The sequence below is a fragment of the Anser anser genome (genome assembly GCF_964211835.1).
Source record: "Anser anser genome assembly, chromosome: 1".
Taxonomy (NCBI): domain Eukaryota; kingdom Metazoa; phylum Chordata; class Aves; order Anseriformes; family Anatidae; genus Anser; species Anser anser.
In genome coordinates this window covers 43,518,357-43,541,947 of record NC_139720.1, presented here as the reverse complement: position 1 = coordinate 43,541,947, position 23,591 = coordinate 43,518,357, and the positions used below count along the sequence as shown (strand labels likewise).

At 42.4% G+C, this 23,591-nt stretch overlaps 2 protein-coding genes across 3 annotated transcripts; both read left to right on the top strand.

The window, feature by feature from the left end:
* Nucleotides 1–348: 348 nt before the first annotated feature.
* On the top strand, nt 349–13,645 carry CHADL (chondroadherin like). Of its 2 annotated transcripts, XM_083815161.1 has the most exons (6): nt 349–1,096; nt 1,179–2,843; nt 3,062–3,228; nt 3,498–3,668; nt 10,377–10,458; nt 12,798–13,645. In XM_083815161.1, the coding sequence occupies exons 1-6, from the start codon at nt 950–952 to the stop codon at nt 12,855–12,857; spliced, it is 2,292 nt and encodes a 763-aa protein (XP_083671287.1). In that variant the 5' UTR covers nt 349–949; the 3' UTR covers nt 12,858–13,645. The 2 variants fall into 2 exon arrangements, with proteins under 2 accessions (XP_083671287.1, XP_083671288.1); XM_083815162.1 differs by lacking the exons at nt 10,377–10,458; nt 12,798–13,645 and having other exon boundaries at nt 351–1,096; nt 3,498–7,305.
* Nucleotides 12,876–21,792, top strand: LOC310888498 (liprin-alpha-4-like). Its single transcript, XM_083815226.1, has 5 exons — nt 12,876–13,012; nt 13,710–13,910; nt 17,509–17,538; nt 19,840–20,015; nt 20,866–21,792. Exons 2-5 carry the CDS (start codon nt 13,722–13,724, stop codon nt 20,909–20,911), a joined length of 441 nt encoding a protein of 146 aa, XP_083671352.1. The 5' UTR covers nt 12,876–13,012; nt 13,710–13,721; the 3' UTR covers nt 20,912–21,792.
* Nucleotides 21,793–23,591: the final 1,799 nt, after the last annotated feature.

Genomic DNA, 23,591 nt, shown 5'->3' with positions numbered 1-23,591 from the left:
CCTGGCCCCGGTGACAGAGAGGTGAGGCAATGCCTGGGCGGCTGCCCTAGCCCCAGGGATCTTTTCCCTTCCTCCTCCCCCTCCTCATCCGGTACTTCTGGCTGCATTCAGCCAGCCGTGTGGGAAAAAGTGACACAAAGGGGCCCAGTGCTCACTCTTGGAGCGCTCACTCCTACAAATACCGGTGCAGGCACAAGGAAGCCGCAGGAGCTGGGCAGCCACTGGACAGTGCAGCAGCTTTCCCTCCTTCATTGCTGTCTCCTGAGGATCAGGAACCCACAACGTGACCCCCCCAAGGTGCGTGGGACTGGGACATGCCAGGCAGCAGCAACTGTTCCCAGCTGCAGGCAGCGCTGGGGACATTACCGTGGTGGGAGGTGGCACCAGTGTGAGCCGGGGGTGGTGGTGGGGGGACAAGGGGATGGGCACCCATGTGTTTGAGTCTTACTAGACCCCGCTGCTGCTGCTCCCCATACCATGGGGGTGCTAGGACACTGCTGCCTCCCCCTGCGCTCACCCCAGCCTCGGCCCCTCTCCGGTACCCCATCTCCTAGGGGCTCGCTCCCTCCTGGCCAAAATCAACCAGCTCCTTCCTGCAGCTTAACAGTGGCGAGCATTGTCCCACAAAACGCCAGGAACAGCTAGCTCCAAGCGCGGCATGGCAGCTCAGGAAACCGTGGGTAGCTAAACCTGCGTGCCTTGTGAGACCTGAGCTTTGGATGTGGAAGGACTGGTGAGTGCTTGCAGAGATCGAGACGATTCAATGCTAGCAATAAGGGGGGGGGGGTGCCTGCTCAAAGCCAATTCCCCATGAGTGCTAGAAGAAGAGGCTATCCTGGCTTGTGGCAATGGTCCCCGTACCCCAGTGTCATCAGCAGATGCCATCGGGGAGAGCACAGGAGCCTGGCCCCTCACTGCTGCCTCTCCCCAGCTGCAGGTGCCCCCTGCCATGGGGCTGTTCCTGCTCGCTGTGGCCCTGGTGCTGGGGGGGACGGCTGCCACCCGCTGCCCCGCAGCCTGCGTCTGTGACAACCTCCGTGCCCACGTCCTGTGCCTCAACAGGAACCTCATGGCCGTGCCTGGCAGCATCCCTGAGGTGGGTGAGGAGCCTGGGGACGACAGGGATGGGGAGGGATTGCAGACCCCGAGGTTAATGTGGTGCTTTGCGTGACCTGCAGCTCACCAAGAAGCTGGACCTTCGGGGCAACAGCTTCACGGTGGTCCCGGTGGGAGCCTTCCTCACCATCCCGTACCTCACGCACTTGGACCTGCAGCGCTGCAAGGTGGAGAGATTGGAGGAAGGGGCTTTCCGGGGGCTGGGGCGGCTGCTCTACCTCAACCTGGCCTCCAACAGCATCACCGTCCTCTACCAAGAGTCCCTGGATGGGCTGTCCTCCCTCCAGCAGCTCATCCTGAAGAAGAACCGCATTGAGGAGATCCAGCCGGGTGCTTTCAGCCGGCTGGGGTCACTCACTCTCCTTGACCTGAGGGAGAATGCCCTGGTTTACCTCCCAGACATGGTCTTCCAGGGCCTGCAGGTCCTCAGGTGGCTCCGGCTGTCCCACAACGCCCTCCACGTCCTGGGCAGTGAGGCCTTCACCGCCCTGCCTGCCCTGCACCGGCTGAGCCTGGACCACAACGAGCTGCAGGCACTGCCCGGCGAGGCCCTGGCACGGCTGAGTGAGGCCACCAGGCTGGACCTGGGCCACAACCCCATCACCTACCTGTCCGAGGAGGCCATGGCCATGGGCTCCCTGAAGCACCTCTTCCTGGACCATGCAGCCCTCCAGGATGTGGCACCCGACGCCTTCACCCGCAGCCCCCAGCTGCAGACGCTGGATCTGTCCCACAACCAGCTGCGGGGCCTACCTGCCTTGGCCGGGGTCAAGCAGCTGGCGAGGGTCAACCTGGCTGGGAACCCCCTGCTCTGCTCCTGCCTCCTGCTCCCCTTCCACCGCTGGTTGGGGCGGGCATGGGTGCAGGCGGAGGGGACCTGCAACGAGCCCCCTGCCCTCCGTGGCCGGTCCCTCGACTCCCTGCGACCCCCCGAGCTGAGGTGCGGCCTCCCCCAGCCAGCTTCCCCCAGCCCCACCATGCCCTCAGTGCGGCTGGCAGTGCCCGGGAGCGGGCAGTGCCCCCGGGGCTGCTCCTGCTCTCCTGACTTCCACCACGCCAACTGTGAGAACCAAGCCCTGCGGGAGATCCCCCACGGCTTCCCCAGGGACACCCGTCTCCTTGACCTGCGCCGAAACGCCTTCAGGATGGTGTCCCCGGGTGCCTTCCCTGGCCTGGAGGAGCTGGTGTCCCTCCACCTGCAGCACTGTGGCATTGAGGAGCTGCGTCCCAGGGCACTGTGGGGGCTGAAGGGCTTGGTCTACCTCTACCTCTCCGACAACCGCCTCTCCACCCTGGCACCTGCTGCCTTCCAGGGGGCCCCACGGCTTGCCTACCTGCACCTGGACCACAACGCCTTCACACGGGTGCCCCCAGGAGCCTTCCGGCTCCTGCCCAACCTCTTCTCCCTCTACCTGCAGCACAACACCATCAGGGAGCTGGCTGAGGGTGACCTGGACGGGCTGGTGGGGCTGTGTGGACTCTACCTTGCTGGGAACGCCATCAGGAGCATTGCCCCTGCCGCCCTGGCGCCCACCAAGATGCTGGAGAAGCTGCACCTGGAGGGGAACCACCTGGCGGAGGTGCCTACGGCCTCCCTGTGGGGCCTGCGTGCCCTGAGTGAGCTGAAGCTGTCCCAGAACCCCATCAGGCACATAGGGGACAGCGCCTTCTTGCCCGTGGCCAGCACCCTGCAGCACCTCTACCTGGACAACATGGGCCTGAAGCAGGTACATGTGACTGTGGCCCAGGCCCTGGTAGGGACATTTGTCCCCTGGGTGTCCTTGAGCTCCCAAGGCTTCGGGAGATGCTCCACAGCACAAGTGGGACCAGAAAGTTCCTCAGGCCTGGCTGGAGCGTTGTCCTGCTCCAAGCTTGTCCCCAGTTCCCAGCAGCTGTTTGCTCCCCTCCACAAGGACCCCCTTGACTCACCCTTGCTTCGTTGCAGGTTTCCCCTGGTGCCTTTGCTGGCCTCGGAGCCAAGATCAAAAGCCTCCACCTGGAGAACAACACCATGAGCAACATCCCCGCCATGAGCAACTTCACGGGGCTGGAAATCCTCAACCTGAGCGACGTGCCTTTCCACTGCGACTGCCAGCTCCTTCCCCTACGCCGGTGAGTGTTGGGAGGGGACAGCCAGCCCTGCCACAATGAGGACACGGTGCCATCGGAGGCACAAAGAGGGAAATAGAGGCGCAAAGAGGGAAATAGCCTAGGCCTGCTCGGCATAAGGAAAGTGGTGAGGAGCTGGGGTGGGCAGGTATTCAAAGCCCACCAGCGTGAGGCCCTGAGCAACCTGGCTGGGCTTTGAAGCAACTCACACCCACATGGTTTTGCCTTTTCCCTCACCCCTTCCCTTCGCTGGCCTTCTGCCTCTTTTCCAGGTGGATTGAGAAGCTCAACCTGCGTGTAGGGGCCACCTGCGGGTCCCCTCCGGAAGCCCAGGGCCAGAAAGTGAAGTTTTCCACCACTTTCCAAAGCTGCCCTGGCTGGGGAGCCAGAAGAGCCAGTCCTGATCAAGTCAAGGCTTCAGGAAAGCCCAGCAAGAAAAAGAGGTCAGGAAAACCGGCACTCAGAGGCTCCATAGAATCATAGAATATCCCAAGCTGGAAGGGATCCATAAGGATCATCGAGTCCAACTCCTGGCACCACACAGGTCTACACAAAATTTTAGACTATGTGACTAAATGCACAGTCCAAACGCTTCTTAAACTCTGAGAGGCTTGATGCAGTGACAACTTCCCTGGGGAGCCTGTTCCAGTGTGTGACCACCCTCTCAGTGAAGAACCTCTTCCTGATGTCTAGTCTAAACCTCCCCTGCCTCAGCTTGACACCATTCCCACGGGTCCTATCATTGGTCACTAAAGAGAATAGATCGGCGCCTGCCCCTCCCCTCCCCGTCATGAGGAAGCTGTAGACTGCGATGAGGTCTCCCCTCAGCCTCCTCTTTTCCAGGCTGAGCAGGCCAAGTGACCTCAGCCGCTCCTCATATGTCTTCCCCTCTAGGCCCTTCACCATCTTTGTAGCCCTTCTCTGGACACTCTCCAGCAGTTTCACGTACCTTTTGTACTGTGGTGCCCAGAACTGCACACAGTACTAGAGGCGAGGCCGTACCAGCGCAGAGTAGAGTGGGACAATCCCTTCCCTCGACCGACTAGCAATGCCGTGCTTGATGCATCCCAGGATACGGTTGGCCCTCCTGGCTGCCAGGGCACACTGCTGGCTCATATTCAGCTTGCTATCAGTCACAACCCCAGATCCCTCTCTGCAGGGCTGCTCTCCAGCATCTTGTTGCTCAGTCTGTACATATAGCCAGGGTTGCCCCATCCCAGGTGCAGGACCCGGCACTTGCTCTTGTTAAACTTCATGCAGTTGGTGATTGCCCAGCTCTCCAGTCCATCCAGATCTCTCTGCAAGGCCTTTCCACTCTCAACAGAGTCCACACAACTCCTCCAAGTTTAGTGTCATAGGCAAATTTGTTCAAAACACCTTCTAGTCCTACATCCAAGTCGTTTATAGAAACATTGAAGAGAACTGGTCCTAAAATGGAGCCATGGGGGACCCCGCTGGTGATCGTCTGCTAGCCTGATGTGGCCCCATTACCACTACCTTTTGAGCTCTGCCCTTCAGCCAATTGCTCACCCACCATATGATGTTTTTATTCAGCTGTATGCTGGACATTTTGTCCAGTAGGATCCTATGGGAAACTGTGTCTAAAGCTTTACTGAAGTCCAAAAAAAAAAAATCACATCACCTGGCTTCCCTTGACACCCCCTCCCACGCCTCAAGCTTCCTATATAGCAAAGGTCAAATGATCCACACCTGGCAGATTTCACTTAACAAGGGTGGAGCCAAGAGACCTTGTGAAATAGGCTCATCTACCTGGCTTCAATATTTTAAGGTCAATTGTTCCTTATCACTTATAGAAATAACCTGACAAGGGGCTTAGTGGTTAGAGTTGACCTAATGAATTAACTACAAAAGGTGCACAAGGGTCATATTTCTGTTAGTCATTCTGTGAGGAAAATTAGTACAGAGCCTGTTAAAAATAAATAAAATAAATAAATAAAAATAAAAATAAATAAATAAATAATAAAATAAAATAAAGAAAAGAAAATGACCTTAAAGGCAAAATTGCTATAATAGGTTTTCATCTGTCTAGTCATGACAGATAAAGAACATAGCAATCAGAATTACTTTTCTTGACATTAATGTTATTTAAATTTGCTTTTCTGAGATCTCTTCTTTATGTAGGACTTTTCAAACTTTAGCCCCGCAACCTCTGACTACGGTATTTACTTCGGCTGCATATAAACTATCACATATGCCACAAATGCCAGGATCCGGATCCTCACTCACTATTCAGGTCAAGGACTGGGCTGAAAGTTTTGGCTTTAATTTGGTTACATGCCTACATTGCTATTTTCTGACAGGTCATGGGAAGAAGATTGGCTTGCTTGGGGGAGCTTATGTACACGTGGCTTTTAGGCTGCAGCCGAAGTGTTCCTCTAGAAATGCTAAGCTGTTATTTCTTGTTTGCTTCACGGGGGGGAGCCCCATCTTCATACAGAAAACTGAATGCTATTGAAAGACATAAATTAAGATTTTGTTATTTCCCACACAAAGTCTATTTAAAGAACATTCTTATTTTTAATAAATTTTCTTGCGTTTTATGCAATGAGTTGGTGAGTGCTGCTGATACAGTGTTAAAATTTGCCCTGTGTAAGGGAGTAGTATATAAGAGAGAGAAAATTTAAAGGATAATAACATAATTTTGGTCTTATCATTTCCCCCTTTCCTCTGCTTCCATGTACCTCTGATGTCCAGAGGGATATGAAGCATTCATAGTCCTCATGATGTAAGACAGTTACGCGCTCAGCTGTAGTATGTAGTTGTAGCTGGTGCTCAGAAGAGTGATGTTAAAGAAAATGGGTTATCATAAAAGTACCCTTAAGAAGTAATTTTTGGGCCTTAATCAGAAGACAGTGCAGGGGAGGCAAGCCCACTTCTCTGCCACACAACTCCTCAACATGATATGACATGTCATTTTTATTTTCTGTCTTGGAAAAAAAAAAGAGAGAGAGAGATGAGAGAGAGAGAGAAGACAGCCCACTTTATCAGGTACTCTCTTGAAGACAGATGAGTACAAACATCTCTGAAAATTTGGACTAATGCTGAATAGTCAATGTTCATGAAATGTCCTTATTTTGCAAAGCCAGGCTCAGGGTAAAAATATATTATAGGAAGCATATTACAGTCTCTCCCACAATGGAAGAGGATTTTATTCTTGAACAGTAATAATGTCAACTTAAGAAATACAGCTTTAATTTGGAATTTATTCCAGCAGCAATAAGTGGTTTAAAGCCTTATCTGCAAAATAATACCATTTTGAGTAATGCTTAATTAATGTCAATTCTCCCTTATCAGTCTGTTTTCATACGTTGCCAAGAAACCAAATGGGTATGAAAATAATTACATTTGAATTCCCTACCTCCTTACCAACGCAAAGTGGACACATAATAACATGTAGTACTTTTCTGACACTTTTAGGAGAATATCCCTACATTTCCCTGCAAAGCATCTTCAAAACTAGAGAAACTGCACCATGCTATTCATTGTCCCTAAACATTGTCTTTATAGTGAAAGGAAGGGGGAGTGACAAGCTTATGTGGGTTATTTCTCTTTTCTTCCTCCTCTGGTCAGTTGTATGGTTTCGTAAGGAAAATGGAAATGCAGTTGCCATAGTCAGATTTCAGTGTCTTCTGTTTTTCAGCTCAGGAAGCCACTGGCTATCTCATAAACACATCAGTTCATTCTGGCTGTTCTAAAATATTCAGATTCTGTTCTAGAACAGGCAGATTACCAGATTCATTTTTCTGATGATTTACACTATTGATCAAAACAATGCATGTTTTTTTCCTACATAATATTTGAAACTTATTTTGATAGAGTGGAGTTCTTTCTATAGTATTACTACATATCAAAAGACAATTTGCTATGACTGACAACTAAATGATATTTCTCTCAGTCAAGAAATAGAAATTCTGCTTTCAGTTCTGGTTTAGAAATTGAAGGTTCAGTTTATACAGATCTCCTAATTTAAATTAAAAAGTAATCACATAATAGTGTTTTTTATTTTTATTTTTTAAAGTAAAATATAATTTAAATAAACTGTAATGTTGGAGAGGTGTTTAAATGAAATGTCCTCGGGAAGGAAATAAAAGTTCTGAAGCATATAATTATTTTCAAGGAAAATAAATATTACAAAAATCCTTTTAGTATTCCATATCAGTACGTGAGGCACGGGCCTTATGGTGCCTGTATTCCTGGTGCATGTCTGCACAAAGAAGTTTAACTTTGCACTCAATATATTTTCAAACCAAAGCACTTTTCTTCTACAAGCCAAGACCCTTTGGATTATGTGTTTATCATACTGTAGTCTTTAGCTATAGCATATGGAGAGAGCATCCAATTTCTGGCCTGGTCTCAATTCCTTTAGCCAAAATCTATAACTACGACCATATTTTCCTTTAGCTGTGTGAGCCAGACTGCCACTGAATTAAAAGAAGTGCTTTCCTACTCTTGAAGCGTGTATTTGAGTAATCCTAAGCCTCCAAAATGAGCCTCAGGCCAACTCAAATGCTGTAAGGTCACAAGGAACTCCATAGAAATACTCTCTTCATAATTCCAGTATAAAGAAAGTAACTTTTTTATGGAAGTAAGAACTTAAAGTGAAAGGCGTCTTCCACAGCGCCTTGGTTCTTGAGGCCACACGGATTCAACACCAAACTGAAGAAAGAGGACTAAAGTTCCTCCTGAATCCCTTCTCTGTGTAGACCACATGCCACTGATCTCCTGCTCTGAGCAGAAGACTATCACAAGCAAGTGACCAGTTAAAAAAAAAGTGATAATTTCCATTTTTTTTTAAATTTATTGTGAGAGCCAGCCCAGCTCTTGCAGCTGTGACGGGTGAAGATAATACCCCAGATAAGGAAAAATCTGGGATCAGGTTCCTCTGAGGATGGTGTCTCCATGGGACTCCAGACTGGAAAAAGAGCTGCTCCCTGAGCTTGGGCTAGCTTTGGGGAAGGAGAAAGTCCCATGGGATTTTCCAGGGTCTGTGCCCTGTCAGGGGAAACTGAGTCTAGACAAGTAAGGAAGGGGCAGCCCCACAGGCTTGTCTCTCCCTGGGGACATCTGTGCCAGCCGGCAGCACTGGTGGCCCCAGGAGCTATGCCACCTCCTTGGGGTAATGGAGGGAGGTGCTGCACTGCTGCAGTTTCACAGGCACCCTGCAGAACCATCTCTGAGGGAAGGCTGAACCCAAATTCCTCATCTACAGATTGCTGGGATGTGGGGATGTGGCCATCTGCTGAGTTTGGCCATGCCTCAGTTCTGCTTTCCTAAGCAACCAAGTGTGTATGTCTCTACTGGCCTTCACTACGGGTCTCCCTGGGTATATGGGATTCCCACACCTCCAGCTACTGAAGGTAACATGACATTTGTGTACCCAGATAGCAAGTCTTTCTCATTTTACTGAGGATTGTGCTGTCATAGAAAGCAAGGGTAACTCTTCAATGTATTTGGACAGCCAAGTGGCAATGGATAAGCTATGCTACAAAAGATGAGTGGGAGGAAAAGCTAGATAAACTTTAGTAAAGCTGTCAAGTATTTGTAGTATTGCATATTACTACAGCAGCAACATAGAAACTAAAGCAGCTGTCTTTCTATTAATACACGGAATGAGCGATTTAAACATGTATGCAAAAATGCTATTTGAGTTCCATTTTTTTCTTAAGCTAAATTCTCTCTCTGGTCCCTTGGCAGTGCAAAAATCCCCAAAGCAGCACTTCTTATGAGTAAGATAGCTCCATCGCTTTTATTTGCTGTGATTTTGTAATACATATACTTGAAAGGCTGCTAAGGCAGTGAAGAATTGCCAAGGGAAAACTGAACCACAAAGGCTGTAGTAATAAAGGGGGAAGGAGCAAAACTGAAGCTGTAATTCCAAGATTTTCTTGTTGTGTGGGAAAGTAAGTAAATTTTAATACTCCATTAGCATAGTCCCTGTGTAATTTCATTTACACTACCGCTTGTTGCCGAGAGCATTCTTTTGTGTTTCACTCAGCAGGAGGCTGCAGAACGTATGTTGTTAAATATCAGGAAAAAAAAAAGACTCTTGAAGGACTGCTTTTTCTATGCCACCACCACAGTTGAGTCTTTAGTCATGTTACAAAATGCAACAGTAGGCAGTTAAATGTCTGGTCAAATGGTTGAATGTATTTAATATAGAGCATTTTCCTGAAAGTCTAGCTGACACACCTATATTTTACCAAATGTTTAATATTGCTATATTAGAAGTGAATTTTAAGCCTTGAGATTTTTTTTAAATGTATTTATTATTATTATTATTATTATTAATTATTATTATTATTATTATTATTATTTTTGCCACAGTTTTTCATACACACTCATTGCAGTCCAGAGAAGCTGCAGAGGCAGGAGTCAGATTGGTATCCAATCAGTTCTGTAAAAATATACCCATATATATATGTATAAAACTGAGAAACCACATAAATTCTCTATGCATAGAAATGTATACATCAGTAAACCACATGGATCTTCTTTTGGATATAAACAATAAAAAAAATGCATCTACTAAAGCTACAACCAATTCATTATTAACCATGGATGTCCTATTTAAGATGCAGAACAGCTGTACTCCAGAGACCCCAGAATTGTGCACAGCTATTCTGGCAAGGTTTAGTGCTTCAAACACAACGACCCCATAGACCCTGCTGCATTATATCCAAGCTTAGCTCAAGTCTAGAAGAAGGCTATTTAGGGCCATTCTGGGTCATTACCAGACCATAGCTAAGCTAGTCTCAGGAAGATTCCCACAGTTTTCTCTGTTCCCCAATGTCTTCTGTTATCTGGGTGATCCTTTTATACAGGTTACCCCAGATCTCTATTGCTTCAGATGAGAACAGGTAGAAACCGCCTAACATCCTTTTGTACGTTAGGTGGTTAAAAGGATGTCAAAATGCACCAAGAAGATTTTTTTTTAAAAAAAAGAGTTGGGAATAGAATAAGGAATACATTCCAAAATGGGAAAGAGCTGTGTTGCTCATTGCATTTTCTATGCCCTTCCTATGAGTGTCATTGTACTTACCTATTGTTACCCTTAACAACAAGACATGGCTGTAACTATATTGTCCATATGCACCGCTCTGTGTATGTAATGCTTTTTGATCCATTTTTAGATATGAACTTCTGGAAGAAGCTTGGAGGAACGGCTTGCCTTTTGCCCAGTGGGACAGGCTGACAGTGGTTGCCTGGCTGGAGGTAAGCGTTAGTCACAGCTTTGAAATGAGTCACGTTGGCAGGCTGCTTCTGCACCCTTGTCCTTACAGATTTCAGAAGACGCTGCTGAAGTCTCCCCCTCTTTCCCTGGCTCACTGTGCCATCAGCACTAAGAATATTTTGACACTGGGTGGTGTGAAACAGAGACTGGAGGTGAAAAAAGCAAGGGGGGATTGCACAGGGGAGTGGGGATGGAGCGAAGAGGACTATCATCACTCGAGCATACCCTACTACTGCACTTGGAATTGAACCCCAAATTAATGAAATCTCATACTTTCTCAGTCCATAAATATCTAAAAAATCCTAAGACAGCTTATACAGGATGGTGTGCTAAGGAGAAAAAGTAGCTATTAGGTTTTATTTAAGTTTAACACAAAAACTACGTCTGCAGAATTTTTAACAAATTTAACAAATTAGTGACTTTGGTCCATTTTCAAATATAATATTGGAAAGGGCTAATTTACCTAGATATCATTCAAAATAGGCAGAAGTGTTAGGCACTTTCACCTGGGATGTGGGAGATCCAGGTTGAAATCCCTCTGATTTAGACAGGCAGTTCCTTCGACTCTGAAAACCGATCTAGCTGCAGAAGTCTCCCCTTTATTTGGAGAGTGTTTATGGATGGATTTTGGAATACATCAAGAGAAATTTATTCAGCAGAGCTGTCTACCAGTTTTGACAAAAATGACTGTTTTATGTGAAGGAACTTTTCAAAAAACACTTACCCAGAACTTGAGGGGACAAGAAAGCAAAAAGTAAGGACGTTCTTACACACATGGATAATCAGTTCTATACGGCAAGGCTGTACCAGCTCTGTGCAGATACAAGCTCTTTGTTGGCTAAAGGAGCAACATCTCTTCCTTTTCTGTGCCAAGCATCCCACCTATTCTCATATCTGTCGTGGGTATCACCCATTGATCATTAGGCAAAATTTGCGGAGTTTTTCCCTTCAACTAGAAAAAATAGCCCTCCTCAGAAACTTTAACAGAAGTATGTTCAGGGAATAAATAAAGGATGAGGAAAGAAAGAAGCTGGCATCTACAAAACTTCTGCTTCGTGTTGTAATTTAAGGTTCCTAATGAAAAAGATGAAGTGAAAACTGCAGAAAGGCAGTTCAAGTGTTCAAACATGACCTTGGAAAATTAGATTATATCTTCCTTCCAAAACAAACAGTTAATATAGAGCATTTGTTAATTTAGCTACTAACAGACTTTTTCATGACAGTTTGACAGTTCTGTAGTCAGGTTTGTATCAGTCAGAAATATCCACTATTACAATCAAAACTGATTTGCTGGAAGGGTGAACATGCAAAGGTCTAGACAATTCTAAGTACTAAAAACAATCTGTCCCTTAATGTTCTTCATGGTGATGTAAAATGTGAAGACATTTCTGACAATTTAAGCCCTAACCATTTTTTTATTTTTTTTAGCCTTGAATCTTAGCTGCAAAATAGGATATGCTTCCTGCTGTCTCAAAGACAGCTTATAAAGAGAAATTGGTATCTAAGAACTTCTTGGGAAACATAGTGAGAGTAGCCCAAGCGGAAGTTTGTGTAACGGTATTCAGTCCAAATAGCATACTAATGACAAAAAAGATATGAAGGCAGAAGTACTGAATTTATTCAGAGGGCATCAGTGTATTCAGTCAGCAGATGGACTCTGTATACATTTCATACTCTCCTGGGGAAAATGCAATGTGTGACCCTTGGAATAAAAACTGAAATTAATATTAAAGGAGCTAAAGAACCAAATTAAAGTACTACACGTGATCGCAGTTGTGACATTTCCAAACTTTTCAGCACTCAGCTTCTCAGCATTAGCCTTTATTCTGGTCATTTGTATGTAGCGCAGGCACAGCTGAGATATATTTTTAAGAACTGTGACTTTTCTTAATAATGGTGGAAAAGTATATCAATCTTGATCTGTCGATTTGCTACCTAGCACAATGAATGTGTGCTGCTTTTAGGAACTGTTTTCATCTACCTTAATTTTCTGATAGAGACAGCTGTTTGTTGAAGAAATTTAAAGAACAAATTTACCTAATTTGTTAAAGAACTCATTTACCTAACAAGCAGCAAACATATAAACCTATTTCTGCAAGGTGAATAACTCCCAATGTTTATGCTTTCCTGCTTTTCAAGTGCATGTATGAAAAAAATAATCAAATTTAATGTGAATATTAAATACATTTGCATAGTTCCCATATGGGGCTTTGTTTAAGCACAGCTGGATGTAATCTATGTAATTTTTGTTTTCATTTTTTGACTTTGTAGAAACTTTGTATTTCATTGCAGTTAGCTGGGATTCGATCATGTTTTTCAGGTTCAGACTCACATTGGATGGGGTGCAGTTGCTCATCCATCAGCAGAAAGGGCTTTTTGAGACATGATGCAGTCATTCCTCAAGCTTACTGATACATCAGAACAGTCAGTACAGAAAAGCCTGTCTGAGCTCTTTTGAAATCTGACATTATACTCTTGTTTTCTCTGTGTCATAAAAGTGATCTAACAGCTGTCTTTTAAGAAAATGTTTCCCAGGTAAGTTGTAGATTAGTTATCAGCCACACAGTACTTCAGCGCAGTTAGAAATTAAACACAGGGCTGCTGCTGACCTAGGCTACTAAGTCTAACATAAGAAAACCTCGAGTGGCAAGTACATATCTTCTGTAGCTGTGTTCACACTTTGCTGTGACTTCTAACCAACATTTCCAGCAGCAGTGTGACACCATACCAGCCCAGCCCAGTCCTCACTAGGTTATCTGCACTGTGCTTGGAAAAAATGAGCTGAGAAGGGTAAGATTGTGCCCACAAGTACACCATAGGGATTAACATGGAAAGAGAGATAGAGCCATTTTAGTAGAAAAGGGGAAAAATGACTTAATTCTTATCAGGTTGTTTTCTGTATACGATAAGACTATCAAACCGCCAGTAATACTGACTTGTGCCATGATTTGCTTGTAAAAGGTACAGGAAAGGAGTAGCCCAGGTGATGGAGAAACATAGCTGTAAAAATAATCCAAAGCATCCCTTGTGTTCTGGCTTATAATAAAATCCACAAAAAGAGTTCATGTGAAGCCATGTTAATGGTTCTAAAACAATTTCATTTTAATAAATATTATGATTGTTATACTTATTTATGTGTATTACCATGCTTATTCAGGCTGATAGATAAATGATAAATTTCATGAGAGAAATTAAGCTATGCCTTGAACAAATGTGTACTTTATCTCAACAGCTCTGGCTAGGAATGCCAGCTTGGTATGTTGCTGCCTGCCGTGCCAATGTGAAGAGTGGAGCTATTACGTCTGCTTTGTCCAATACCAAGATTCAAAGAGAAATTGGAATCAGCAATCCTCTTCATCTCTTAAAACTTCTATTAGCAATCCAGGAGATGGTATCACTCACAAGTCCATCAGCACCTCCAACATCCAGAACAGTGAGTCCTGTTCAGCTAGCTTTTTCTTTCCCACTTCACTCTGCAGGAGTCTGCAGAAAGGCTTTTGTAGTTAGAGAGTGACTCTGGTAACACACAATTCACAATCACTGTGAACTGTCCTCTAAAGAGTTGGAAGTACTTGTTCATCAATCACTCAATTGTTGGTCGCTGATATTTTTCCTTTAGTGGATACCTTTTTTTTTTAAGATGTGCTTTTAATTAACGTTGATGTTATTTAAATGATCACTACTGAGCACCTTATTTGTAATTTTACCTGCTTTTCTCTTCCTTCAGGTCAAATAAGCTTGTGTTTCTCTTCTGTTGTTGTTTATCATATTTTTGTTTGCGGGGTGGGCTAAGGCAGGAGAGGGAAGAGGTTATTTAGGAATACAACTATTACGAATCTTGTTCACTTTCCCCCTTTCGGATCCTTTCAAATGTTTTCCAGTCTGATTTAGGTTCTTCATGCTTTTAAGAGAAGCAGTGATTGGAAGTGTGAGGGCAGAGCACGGAAGGGAGAAGTGAAGCATATGTGTTTGGTGGGGAAAGGGGAGAGAGTGGAGCAGACAGGAAAGAAGCAAGTAGAGAAGAAATAGGTTTGAAAGGAAAGAGGGGAGTGTATAAAAAAAAAAAAGCATGAAAGTACACTGGGGCAGAGCAAGAACATATGTGCTACAGATAAAAGCACCTCCTAATGGAAAACAAAGAAAAATAGGCCAAACTGATGAGGGGAAAAAGAAAAAAGATAACAAGAGGGGAGTTTCATGCTGAGAGGCTGATGGTGACGGCTATGAAAGAAGCAACAAAGACTGAAGCAAAACAAAACAACAACAACAAGAAGTTAAAAAATGAGGTTTGATTATAGGAAAACACAGTGTAGAAGTGAAGGACAAAGACTACTACTTAAGTAGTGCAGCGCAGATTTCTAAATAATAATAATATTATAAGTAATGATGATAAAACAATGTTAATACCACTACTACTACTACCACTATTTATATTTTGTAATCTCTAATCTTCATGGAATTCATCAAGAATCTTTTGGTGGAAATGAGAATTGAGATACATTTGAGGGATTTAGCAATTGATCCAGAACCACTGAGCTATATAAGCAGTAGAGAAACTGGGCAAAAGGACACAAATGTTCTCATTGACTGGCCTTTCATCTTAATGCTGCTAAAATCCTTTAAAAATTATAGTTCACCATCTAATACTTTCTCTGGACAGAGCTGCTATATACGTCCTAACCATGCTAATATCATGAATTGTAATGCAGGTGTATATAATAGACTCAACACAGTGTTGAATTACTAACAAATTATTTATCAAAATCCATTTTGACTTTATGTTATTTCAGAGCATAAGAGAATTGTCACTTATGAAATAAGAATACAGCACATTTGAGCTAGAAGCACTGGGAATAATTTTGCTTTGCTCTTGATTTCTCATTAAGTAATTGGCAGCATGATGCTGCACTGCCCTGGACCGTGCATTTCTGATTCCCAAGTCTTTCTGCCTTTCTTCTTTCTCAGGAAAGGAGTTAATTTACTGCAGCTCTCAAGAAAGTGCAGCACACTTCACCTTATGCACAGCAGGCTTCCACACCCCCCTCCCTGCCTCATCTCATTGCCCTAGTAATGATCTGACTGAAAAGAATACAATGAGGAAAAACAGTCTAACAAATGTATTCTCTTGATGTTTTTAATTCACAGAAATGTGGGGAAAGCAATCATTATTTAGATTACAATATGAGCATGTGATGGGTGCAGAATATTTAGGCTGGAAAATCTTTGAGAAATGAAGCTTACCTCCAGACTGAGCTATGACATAAAGGTTGTATTTGCCCCTTGCACGTGAAATGCAGCTTTAATTCTTCTTTCCCTTGTGACTGTGTTCATCCATCAGTCCTAGCTGAAATATTCCATCACGTCTGTTCAGGCTTACATCTGTTCTCTAACAAAGATGGAAAACAAGTTGTCTAAAGTTATCTCTAGTTGCAGCTTGGTAGAGGCAAGATCATGGTTGTGCTGATGGTGATGCTATACGCTGTTAACTTACAGTGGTGCTGCCTTTCTTCTTTACCACTGCTTACCTAATGTGGATCCCTCCTGCCTCCCTGTGGGCCTTGTTCATAGCCCTCAGGCAATGTTTGGGTGACCCATCAAGAAATGGAAAATCTTGCTGCTCCAGGTAAAACGGTTTGTCTTTCCATTCACGTTTATGCATTGTTTCAGTGCTCAGAAGAGAACTAGGATGCATCTGCTTTAACACAGATGCCATAGCCTCTGTAGGCTGCTTCCCAAGCACAACATTAGAAAGAACAATTCCACCATTTCTCAGAAAAAGAAATTACAAACTGTGTTGCAATTGCAAATGTTGTATGAAAGTAAAAACAGCTTTGGAGTTTTACATTGCTTTTTCCTGCCAATGTGAAACCTCATTTAGTGAAATGAAATCATCACAGTTTCAGGTGCAACATTTCCCTGGTACCCCTTCTAAACATAATTTTGTATCTGATGAACCAGAAAAAATAAGAAAAGTATTGAGAAAGGTGCATAACACAACTCGGAGTTTTCATGAACACCGAGTCTTTCATGTCCATACTAGCATAGTTGTGGTCTTTTATTTAGGGTGCATGGAGTGTGTAATTTCTTTATTTAGTTTTATCAAACATCTCCCTGCTTCAGGGGACACACAAATATAAATATATTTTATCTGATCTTTCTTCTTTTCCTTGAAACATACTTTATTTTAGGTCTCATTTTTAGCAGTCTGTTAGTCCATAACAACTCCATAATAGTGTTTATAAAACACATTGCAATGTAATCCAAAAATGAGCTGTTTGAAAAAATCTTTAATTTGGAAAACTACAGTCAGCCTAACCCATAAATGGTGAGAGAGGTACTAAAGCTAAATTTTAATGCAGTAAAGACTACTTACTTCGTAGAAATGTATGCTTGCAGTATTTTCTTTTTGCTTCTGTATTTTCTCATGAACATTCATGAAGTAGATTTTCATCAATATTTTTTTTTTACAACCAAGGTACTTTTTTTCAGTTTTATTGTTGCTGGTAAAAACCAAATATAACAACACTCAATCAGCCAGAAGTAGAGTTGATCCTGTTTAACTGGTCAGCCGGAGGAATTTATTTTTTGCCATAAAGTTGCTGTGTGAAAAGCACTTTTCAGTCCTTTCACAAGAACACAGCTTTGTATTGTGAACATTGTGAGATCTAACTAGAAATGGAAAATGATATTTATAATATCCAATTTTGGGAAGTAGATGTTTGTGTTTTGATTGTGAAACCATACAAAGTGTTTGAGATAATGCTGTAAAGTTTCACCAAGCTGTGAAGATTTTCTATCTTGAAAAGAGCTAGATTTGCCCTACTAAAATTTTATAGTTTTAGTCTTGTAATTCTTCATATAGCTCATCCGAGGGCATTGCTGGTGACTTGAGTTCCAATATTTATGAGCACATTCTACATGTATGTTTTCATTTGTAGTAAGTTTACCATATGCATGAAAAACACTTCTTTATAACTCATTTTTATTGTCTTTTTACTTGCTTTACTAATTGCTTCCTGCTGATAACACAGAAAGAGTCTGAAGAAGGCAACTGGGCTCAGGTATGACTCTTTCACATTTTTTTTTTAAATGAAAAGTTAACAATAACAATTAAATCAGTATCAGTAGGCAAAAAGGAGCATGGTATAGTTGTAGTATCTCATGAGTGAACTATAATTTGTACATTTTAGTATTATGGTAGTATCTCATGAGTGAATTGTAATGTGTACATTTTAATATTCTTCAGTACAAAAACAAAAATTCTGGACATGCTATAAATATTTTTCTTAAAAGAAATTGCAGTTAGCATACACAACATGATGTTTTCAGGGTCCTCAACACAATCTTTTATTTTACATGCCCAGCTCTTTTGTTAACCTCTCAGGATTAAAGCATCAAGGATTAAACCATCCAAAATAAATAGCTGCAAGTATCTTGATATCCAGAAGGCAAGTAGTTTGACGGCCCAAAATATTCTGAAAGAATGAGGGCATTTGGACTAACCCAAATGCCAGCATAAAGCATTTGGCAGTCATATCAATAGAGGAGATTGTGTTCGTGCATTCCACTTGGAGGATTGTTGTCCTCTGAATATGCACAAACGTGTGCAGTCTCACTCTCTCTACTTAGAGCAAAGCCTCAAAGTATCACAGGAATTATAGATGAGGGCGTAGTTTCTAGTCCACATGTTCTAAAACTCCCCTCTGCTGACCTAACTCTACCTGTCCATTTTTTTTTTTCTGTTTGTTAGTTTGTTTTTATCCTGGAGTAGCACGTGCTATGAAATGAAGGATCAGCAGCCATCCTTTGAATGCAGGTCCAAAACCCAGCTCTGAGTCAGGCCATGTGGGGTGACCCACTGCCATATGGGGAATCACAGGATGGGAAAAGGTTTTTGCATCATGGCAGATAGGGATGCTTGGCAGCATCCCTGCATCAGGGCACGTACAGTAGAATCAGAGAATGATTTAGTCTGGAAAAGACTTTCAAGATCATCCAACCATCAACCTGACCTACCGAGTCCTGTCACTAGGCCATGTCCCTTAGTGGCACCAGTAAGGTCATAAGGTAAACATGTTAGGTCACTTCCTTATGTTCCCACATCCTATTATGCCCATGATTTTTGCTTGGTAAATCCACAGAGGCAAAGAAAGTCTAAATATTCCCAGCTGGATATATTTTAGAGATATTTTAGAGAGAGATTCTACCTCCCAGCTAAACCAAGAAAAGATTATCCTCAGTTTTGAGAATAGGCTAATAAAGTATGCCTAGTTAGAGAGCCAACATTTCTAAAATTACACCAGATGTTTTTAGAAAAAATCAGACGCACAACTGTATAAATCATACTCAAGCATCAGTCTACAGATTGTCTTGTATAATAAGGAATAATATTTTTCTTCTTAGTTGGACTATCAAATATTTAAATTCTTAAATTTCCTTCTCTCTCTGTATGATAGATAACACACATAATCTTATTGTCTTTACTTATAGCATTCCTCTTCTCTTCAAAATCTCACAAGAATGAGAGAGGGGAGTACTGTATTTTCCCCCACAGACAGTATAAGTAGCTTGCACTGTGTTATCCTTTTGTCTATGACAGGAGACATACCAAAATAAAAAAAGTAGTTAGACTTGAAAATCAGTTTTGAGAACCACCCTCTTAAGGAGATGTTAATCTTGCAATTTATATGTTCTTTTTTTCTGTTAACTGCAATAGTGCTGAAATAATTGACATTAGTATGATACAAAATGTGTCTATTTTTTATCTTCATTATGCAAACTATATAAAAAATATCTCAACATTCATATGCTTGTCTCACATTTATTTTTCATCTCCCTCTCGAAATCTCAGCTATGTAGAGTAGTAGCTTCAGGCCTAGCTTCTATAAGGAATTTGGCTTGCTCCTGCTTTAAAGAATTCATTTACTGAGCTCTGCATAAGGTGCATTTTGGTTTAAGATGGCCACAGCTGAAAATATCTGATTAACAGAATAATCCAGAAGTTTAATTGAAAGCCAGTAAGACCATTAAACAAACACATTTTGGTTGTGTAATATGTTTGCAAGCATTTAAAACTCAAAATTGAAACTATGATTTTGTATTACAACAGTTGTTCGAATTTTGCAAAGATAGAAAAAAAGATGAAAAATGCAAAGCATTGCTTTTAGTAACAAATATCTCACAGTGGCTAACAACTCAAATGTTGATACAATGAAAAAATGGATTTTTTTTCCTTTAGACAGATTTTCTAAACTAAGAAGTCTAACTAGAACCAGAGTATACTGATATATATCTGTGGTGCAACCATGAACAAACTTAAGAAATGATCTCTCCTTTTTTCTTTACTTTTAATTTTTCTGTAGACACGGGCTTACGGTGATATGAACCGCGAATGGATAGGTAGCGAATGGCTCCCCAGTCTTGGTTTACCTCAGTACCGCAGTTATTTTATGGAGTGCCTGGTCAATGCAAGGATGTTAGACCATCTGACGAAGACAGATGTGCGTGTGCACTTAAAAATGGTGGACAGCTTTCACCGGTATGTTTGCATAAAGACTGCATGTATAAAGCCTCTTGTGTGTGATGCAGTGCTCAGTGCTGCACAGAATAACAGCACTGGCTATTTGTTGTTCTGGCTTGGAAAACTACAGCTAAAAGTATGTGTTAAGTGTCAGAAATGTGAACTGAGATATTCCTTCAGTAATAGCTACTGCATCACAATTCTCTCTCATAACTAAGATACTTGTATGGATCATTTCATAATGAGCAGGAAACCATTAATGTATAAATAAAGCCACGACAATACAGAACCACTAATAATTTATTAAGCAGTTTAAAGTACCAGAAAATGGCAGACTAACATTTGAAGCCCTGAGATCTCACAGTAATGAAAAATTATTGTGTGTAGCACTTAAAGGCTGTTAACAGTACCAGCAAATTGACATTGCTCAGGTTATCTAGGGATATAGCCAGGAAGCTAAATTGGAAATATGGAAATAAAGGCATTTAGACTTTAGGTGGAATGATGTTTATGTGACAAGAAGTGGATTTTGTTAAATTTACTGTCTGATTTGACAACTTTTGAGGACTGATTTGATGAATCATTTCACTGAGCTCCCAAGGGCAGACCTTTTCTGAATACAATTTTGAATGTTTGGGGTTTCTTACACTAGAACATGTGTTCAAACATTTTCATTTTGGTTTTGTCCATTTCATTTTTAAAGTCTGATTTTTTTTTTTAACGATTTCACTTTCCTCTCTTGCCTCAAGATTTGCTAAATTAGCACCATGAAACACCTCATGTGACATGCAGGAAATACATCCTAAATATGTTCCCATCTTCAAAATTTTCATTATTAACTCTGTAAATATTTCTCTTTAAATAACAGAAAAAGCTTGCAGTATGGAATCGTGTTTAAAGAGGTTGAATTATGATAGAAAAGAACTGGAAAAGCGAAGAGAAATGAGTCAGCATGAAATAAAAGGTGATAGTTCCTGGGAATGAATACTGAGAATGTTTGTTCTTTTGAAGCTTGACACTATTAACCCCTTCTTCAGTCTCAGAAGAAGGCCAAACAGCCTGCAGCTCACTGGGACCCAGGGGGGCAATGCTGGGACATTGGAGCACTCAGGGCCCTAACACTATGCTCCTGCTTTTTGAAGCTTTTTGAATTTGCCTTTGATTTCTTACTTCACAATGTGCACCACAGAAAAGGTTGATTGGAGGGGTGGCCACTGAGGCAGCTGCTTGATAAATATAGGAATAGCTTCTAACAGAACTGACCTTTTTGGGAAAAAAAAAATAAATAAATAAAAGAGGAGGAAATAGAAGGGTGAATGGCTGCAGTGAACATGCTCTTTTGCTCAGAGATCTGGAAGTGGGTGCAGAGGCACCAGTGCCAGGTTGCCTGAGCAGGCAGGGCTGGAGGCTCCCGTGGAGATTTGGTTATTGGTCTCAGGTCCTGGTGGTGCCTCACTTGCTTCAGGAGAAGGGTAAAAACCCCCATCTAGTCCACCCTGCTGGGCATCAGTCAGCTAGACACGGTCCCAAGCAGGATTTGGTCTCGCCGATCACTCGTTGCCACGCTGTGTTTCAGCACATTCTGGCCCCAAAGTTTGGGATGCTCTTGGCCTGGCGATGGAGAATGCCACTCCCAGAAAATGCTATCTTAGCTGTACTTCTGCAAAGGGTTCAGGTACAGTCCCCATCACTTAGCAACACAAAACACAGCATTGCATTTCCTACTCACCAGTACAGAGATCAGTGTGAGTGATTTTCTTTTAATCTAACAAACAGGGTAGGTTTTTTTTTTTTTTTTTTTTTTTTTTTTTTTTTAGGAGAAAAATCCTCAAAAATTATTTCCAAGCTCATTTTGTTGCCTTAGCTTTGTAATTGGCACGGACCCGAACAGCTCTACCAGCTTTCAAAACTAAAGAGAGTTTTAGTCTCTAAAACTGTGAACTCCTCGTTTGCTTTTTGGCAAGTTATAAAATGGTAGGTGCTGACCTAACTCTCAAAATGTTTAATACAAAGCTCTCAAGTGAAGCCTTGAGGAATTGTTATTTCTCCTGTGCCCTTGCACTGTTAAACTGTAAAATCTTACCTAAGAATTGAAAAGAGTTTGGGGGTGTTAATTCCACCACTGTCCTTTCTCGGGCTTCTTACTTTCTGTTACTCTCTTGCCTTAAGCTCATCTGTCTGAAAGTGAGGTGCTTGTCTCAGCAAGTCACAGAGAATAAGTAAGTCATCTTCCACCTGAGAAACAAACGGAGACAAGGTATCTGGAAGAGGTGGGAGGAATTGTGTTCTGCAGATGCCCTCTGGCGGCACCTTGGAACCAATTCAGAATAAACATTCAACGTGAAGGTAGCTAAAAGCACAGTTACTCCCACACTTTGGGGTTTTGGGAGATGTTGAAGCCATTAAAGCTATATTAATAGTTTCCTGGTATTCCTCATATTAAATTAAAGCAGTATGAATGCATGCACCTGTATACTTTGGACGCTATCAGTGACCAGGAGACTGAGGTAGTGTTGTGTCCTTTCAGATGCGCCGGTGTGGAACAACGATCGAGTCATACGCTGGATACAAGCTATTGGCCTGCGAGAATATGCAAATAATATTCTAGAAAGTAGTGTACATGGTTCACTTATAGCACTGGATGAAAACTTTGATTACAGCAGTTTAGCTTTACTCTTACAGATGCCAACACAAAACACCCAGGCAAGTTTGCTTGAGCTACTTCTGGTTAATCTGTACGCATGATTGCCATTTATCCCTCTTCAACCATTTTAATTTTTTACTTTGGTATCTCTAGGCACGGCAGATCCTTGAGAGAGACTACAACAACCTTTTGCACTAGGAACTGAAAGACAACTTGAGGAAATAATTAATTTTAAGTATTTATTAACTATCATAGTAAAATACATACATTGAATGCAATGCATGAAGACATGAAGAATTCATACACATTGTTCAAAAGAGGCAGTTACAGGTATTAAAAAAAGGAAATACCAAACAAAGTTTTTAAAGTGACCTCTGTATGGCTACATATCCATATCATTTGGGGAGCTAAATTTTGTTCTGCACTCTTACGTTAAGATGAACGCTTTATGTAGAGTTAAAATGCAGAAAGGAGTGGAAGATTCAATGACTGGAGTGTGCGGAGGTGTGTGTGGGGGTGCCCATGCAACTTATTCCTTGGGATACTTACACCTTTTCTTATCAAAAAAAAAAAAAAAAAGACAACAACAGAGAAAAAAGTGGATTTTTTTTTTTGGGGGGGGGAGAGGGGTATTTCTTTGAAGATAATCAATGTATCTTAGAGTGGGATTTGGGGCAGTTACCTCAGATGGGGAAATCTAAAATCCACCTACGTAAAATATTCATCTTAAGGTAAGAGTCTGTCACACAAACGTTCAAGTTCAAGGAGGAACAAAACTTTTAAGAATGTGATGAAAATGCCTATGATTCTGTGTATACATGAGTGTTTAATTCTTTATTAGCACTTTATGTAAGCCTCCTAATGCAGCAACAAACCACTGCATCAAATACAGTAACAAATCACTGTATTTGGAAGAGAACTAACTTCTAAGTTCTGCTTTAGCAGAATCC

What these genes read in the sequence shown, in the direction of transcription:
- CHADL (XM_083815161.1), top strand. Translation starts at nt 950, where the DNA reads ATGGGGCTGTTCCTGCTCGCTGTGGCCCTGGTGCTGGGGGGGACGGCT. An exon ending in ACAACATGGGCCTGAAGCAG is followed by an intron (nt 2,844 to 3,061) that starts GTACATGTGACT and finishes GCTTCGTTGCAG; the next exon opens with GTTTCCCCTGGTGCCTTTGC. An exon ending in AAGCCCAGCAAGAAAAAGAG is followed by an intron (nt 3,669 to 10,376) that starts GTCAGGAAAACC and finishes ATCCATTTTTAG; the next exon opens with ATATGAACTTCTGGAAGAAG.
- LOC310888498 (XM_083815226.1), top strand. Translation starts at nt 13,722, where the DNA reads ATGCCAGCTTGGTATGTTGCTGCCTGCCGTGCCAATGTGAAGAGTGGA. An exon ending in CACCTCCAACATCCAGAACA is followed by an intron (nt 13,911 to 17,508) that starts GTGAGTCCTGTT and finishes CTGATAACACAG; the next exon opens with AAAGAGTCTGAAGAAGGCAA. An exon ending in AAGAAGGCAACTGGGCTCAG is followed by an intron (nt 17,539 to 19,839) that starts GTATGACTCTTT and finishes ATTTTTCTGTAG; the next exon opens with ACACGGGCTTACGGTGATAT.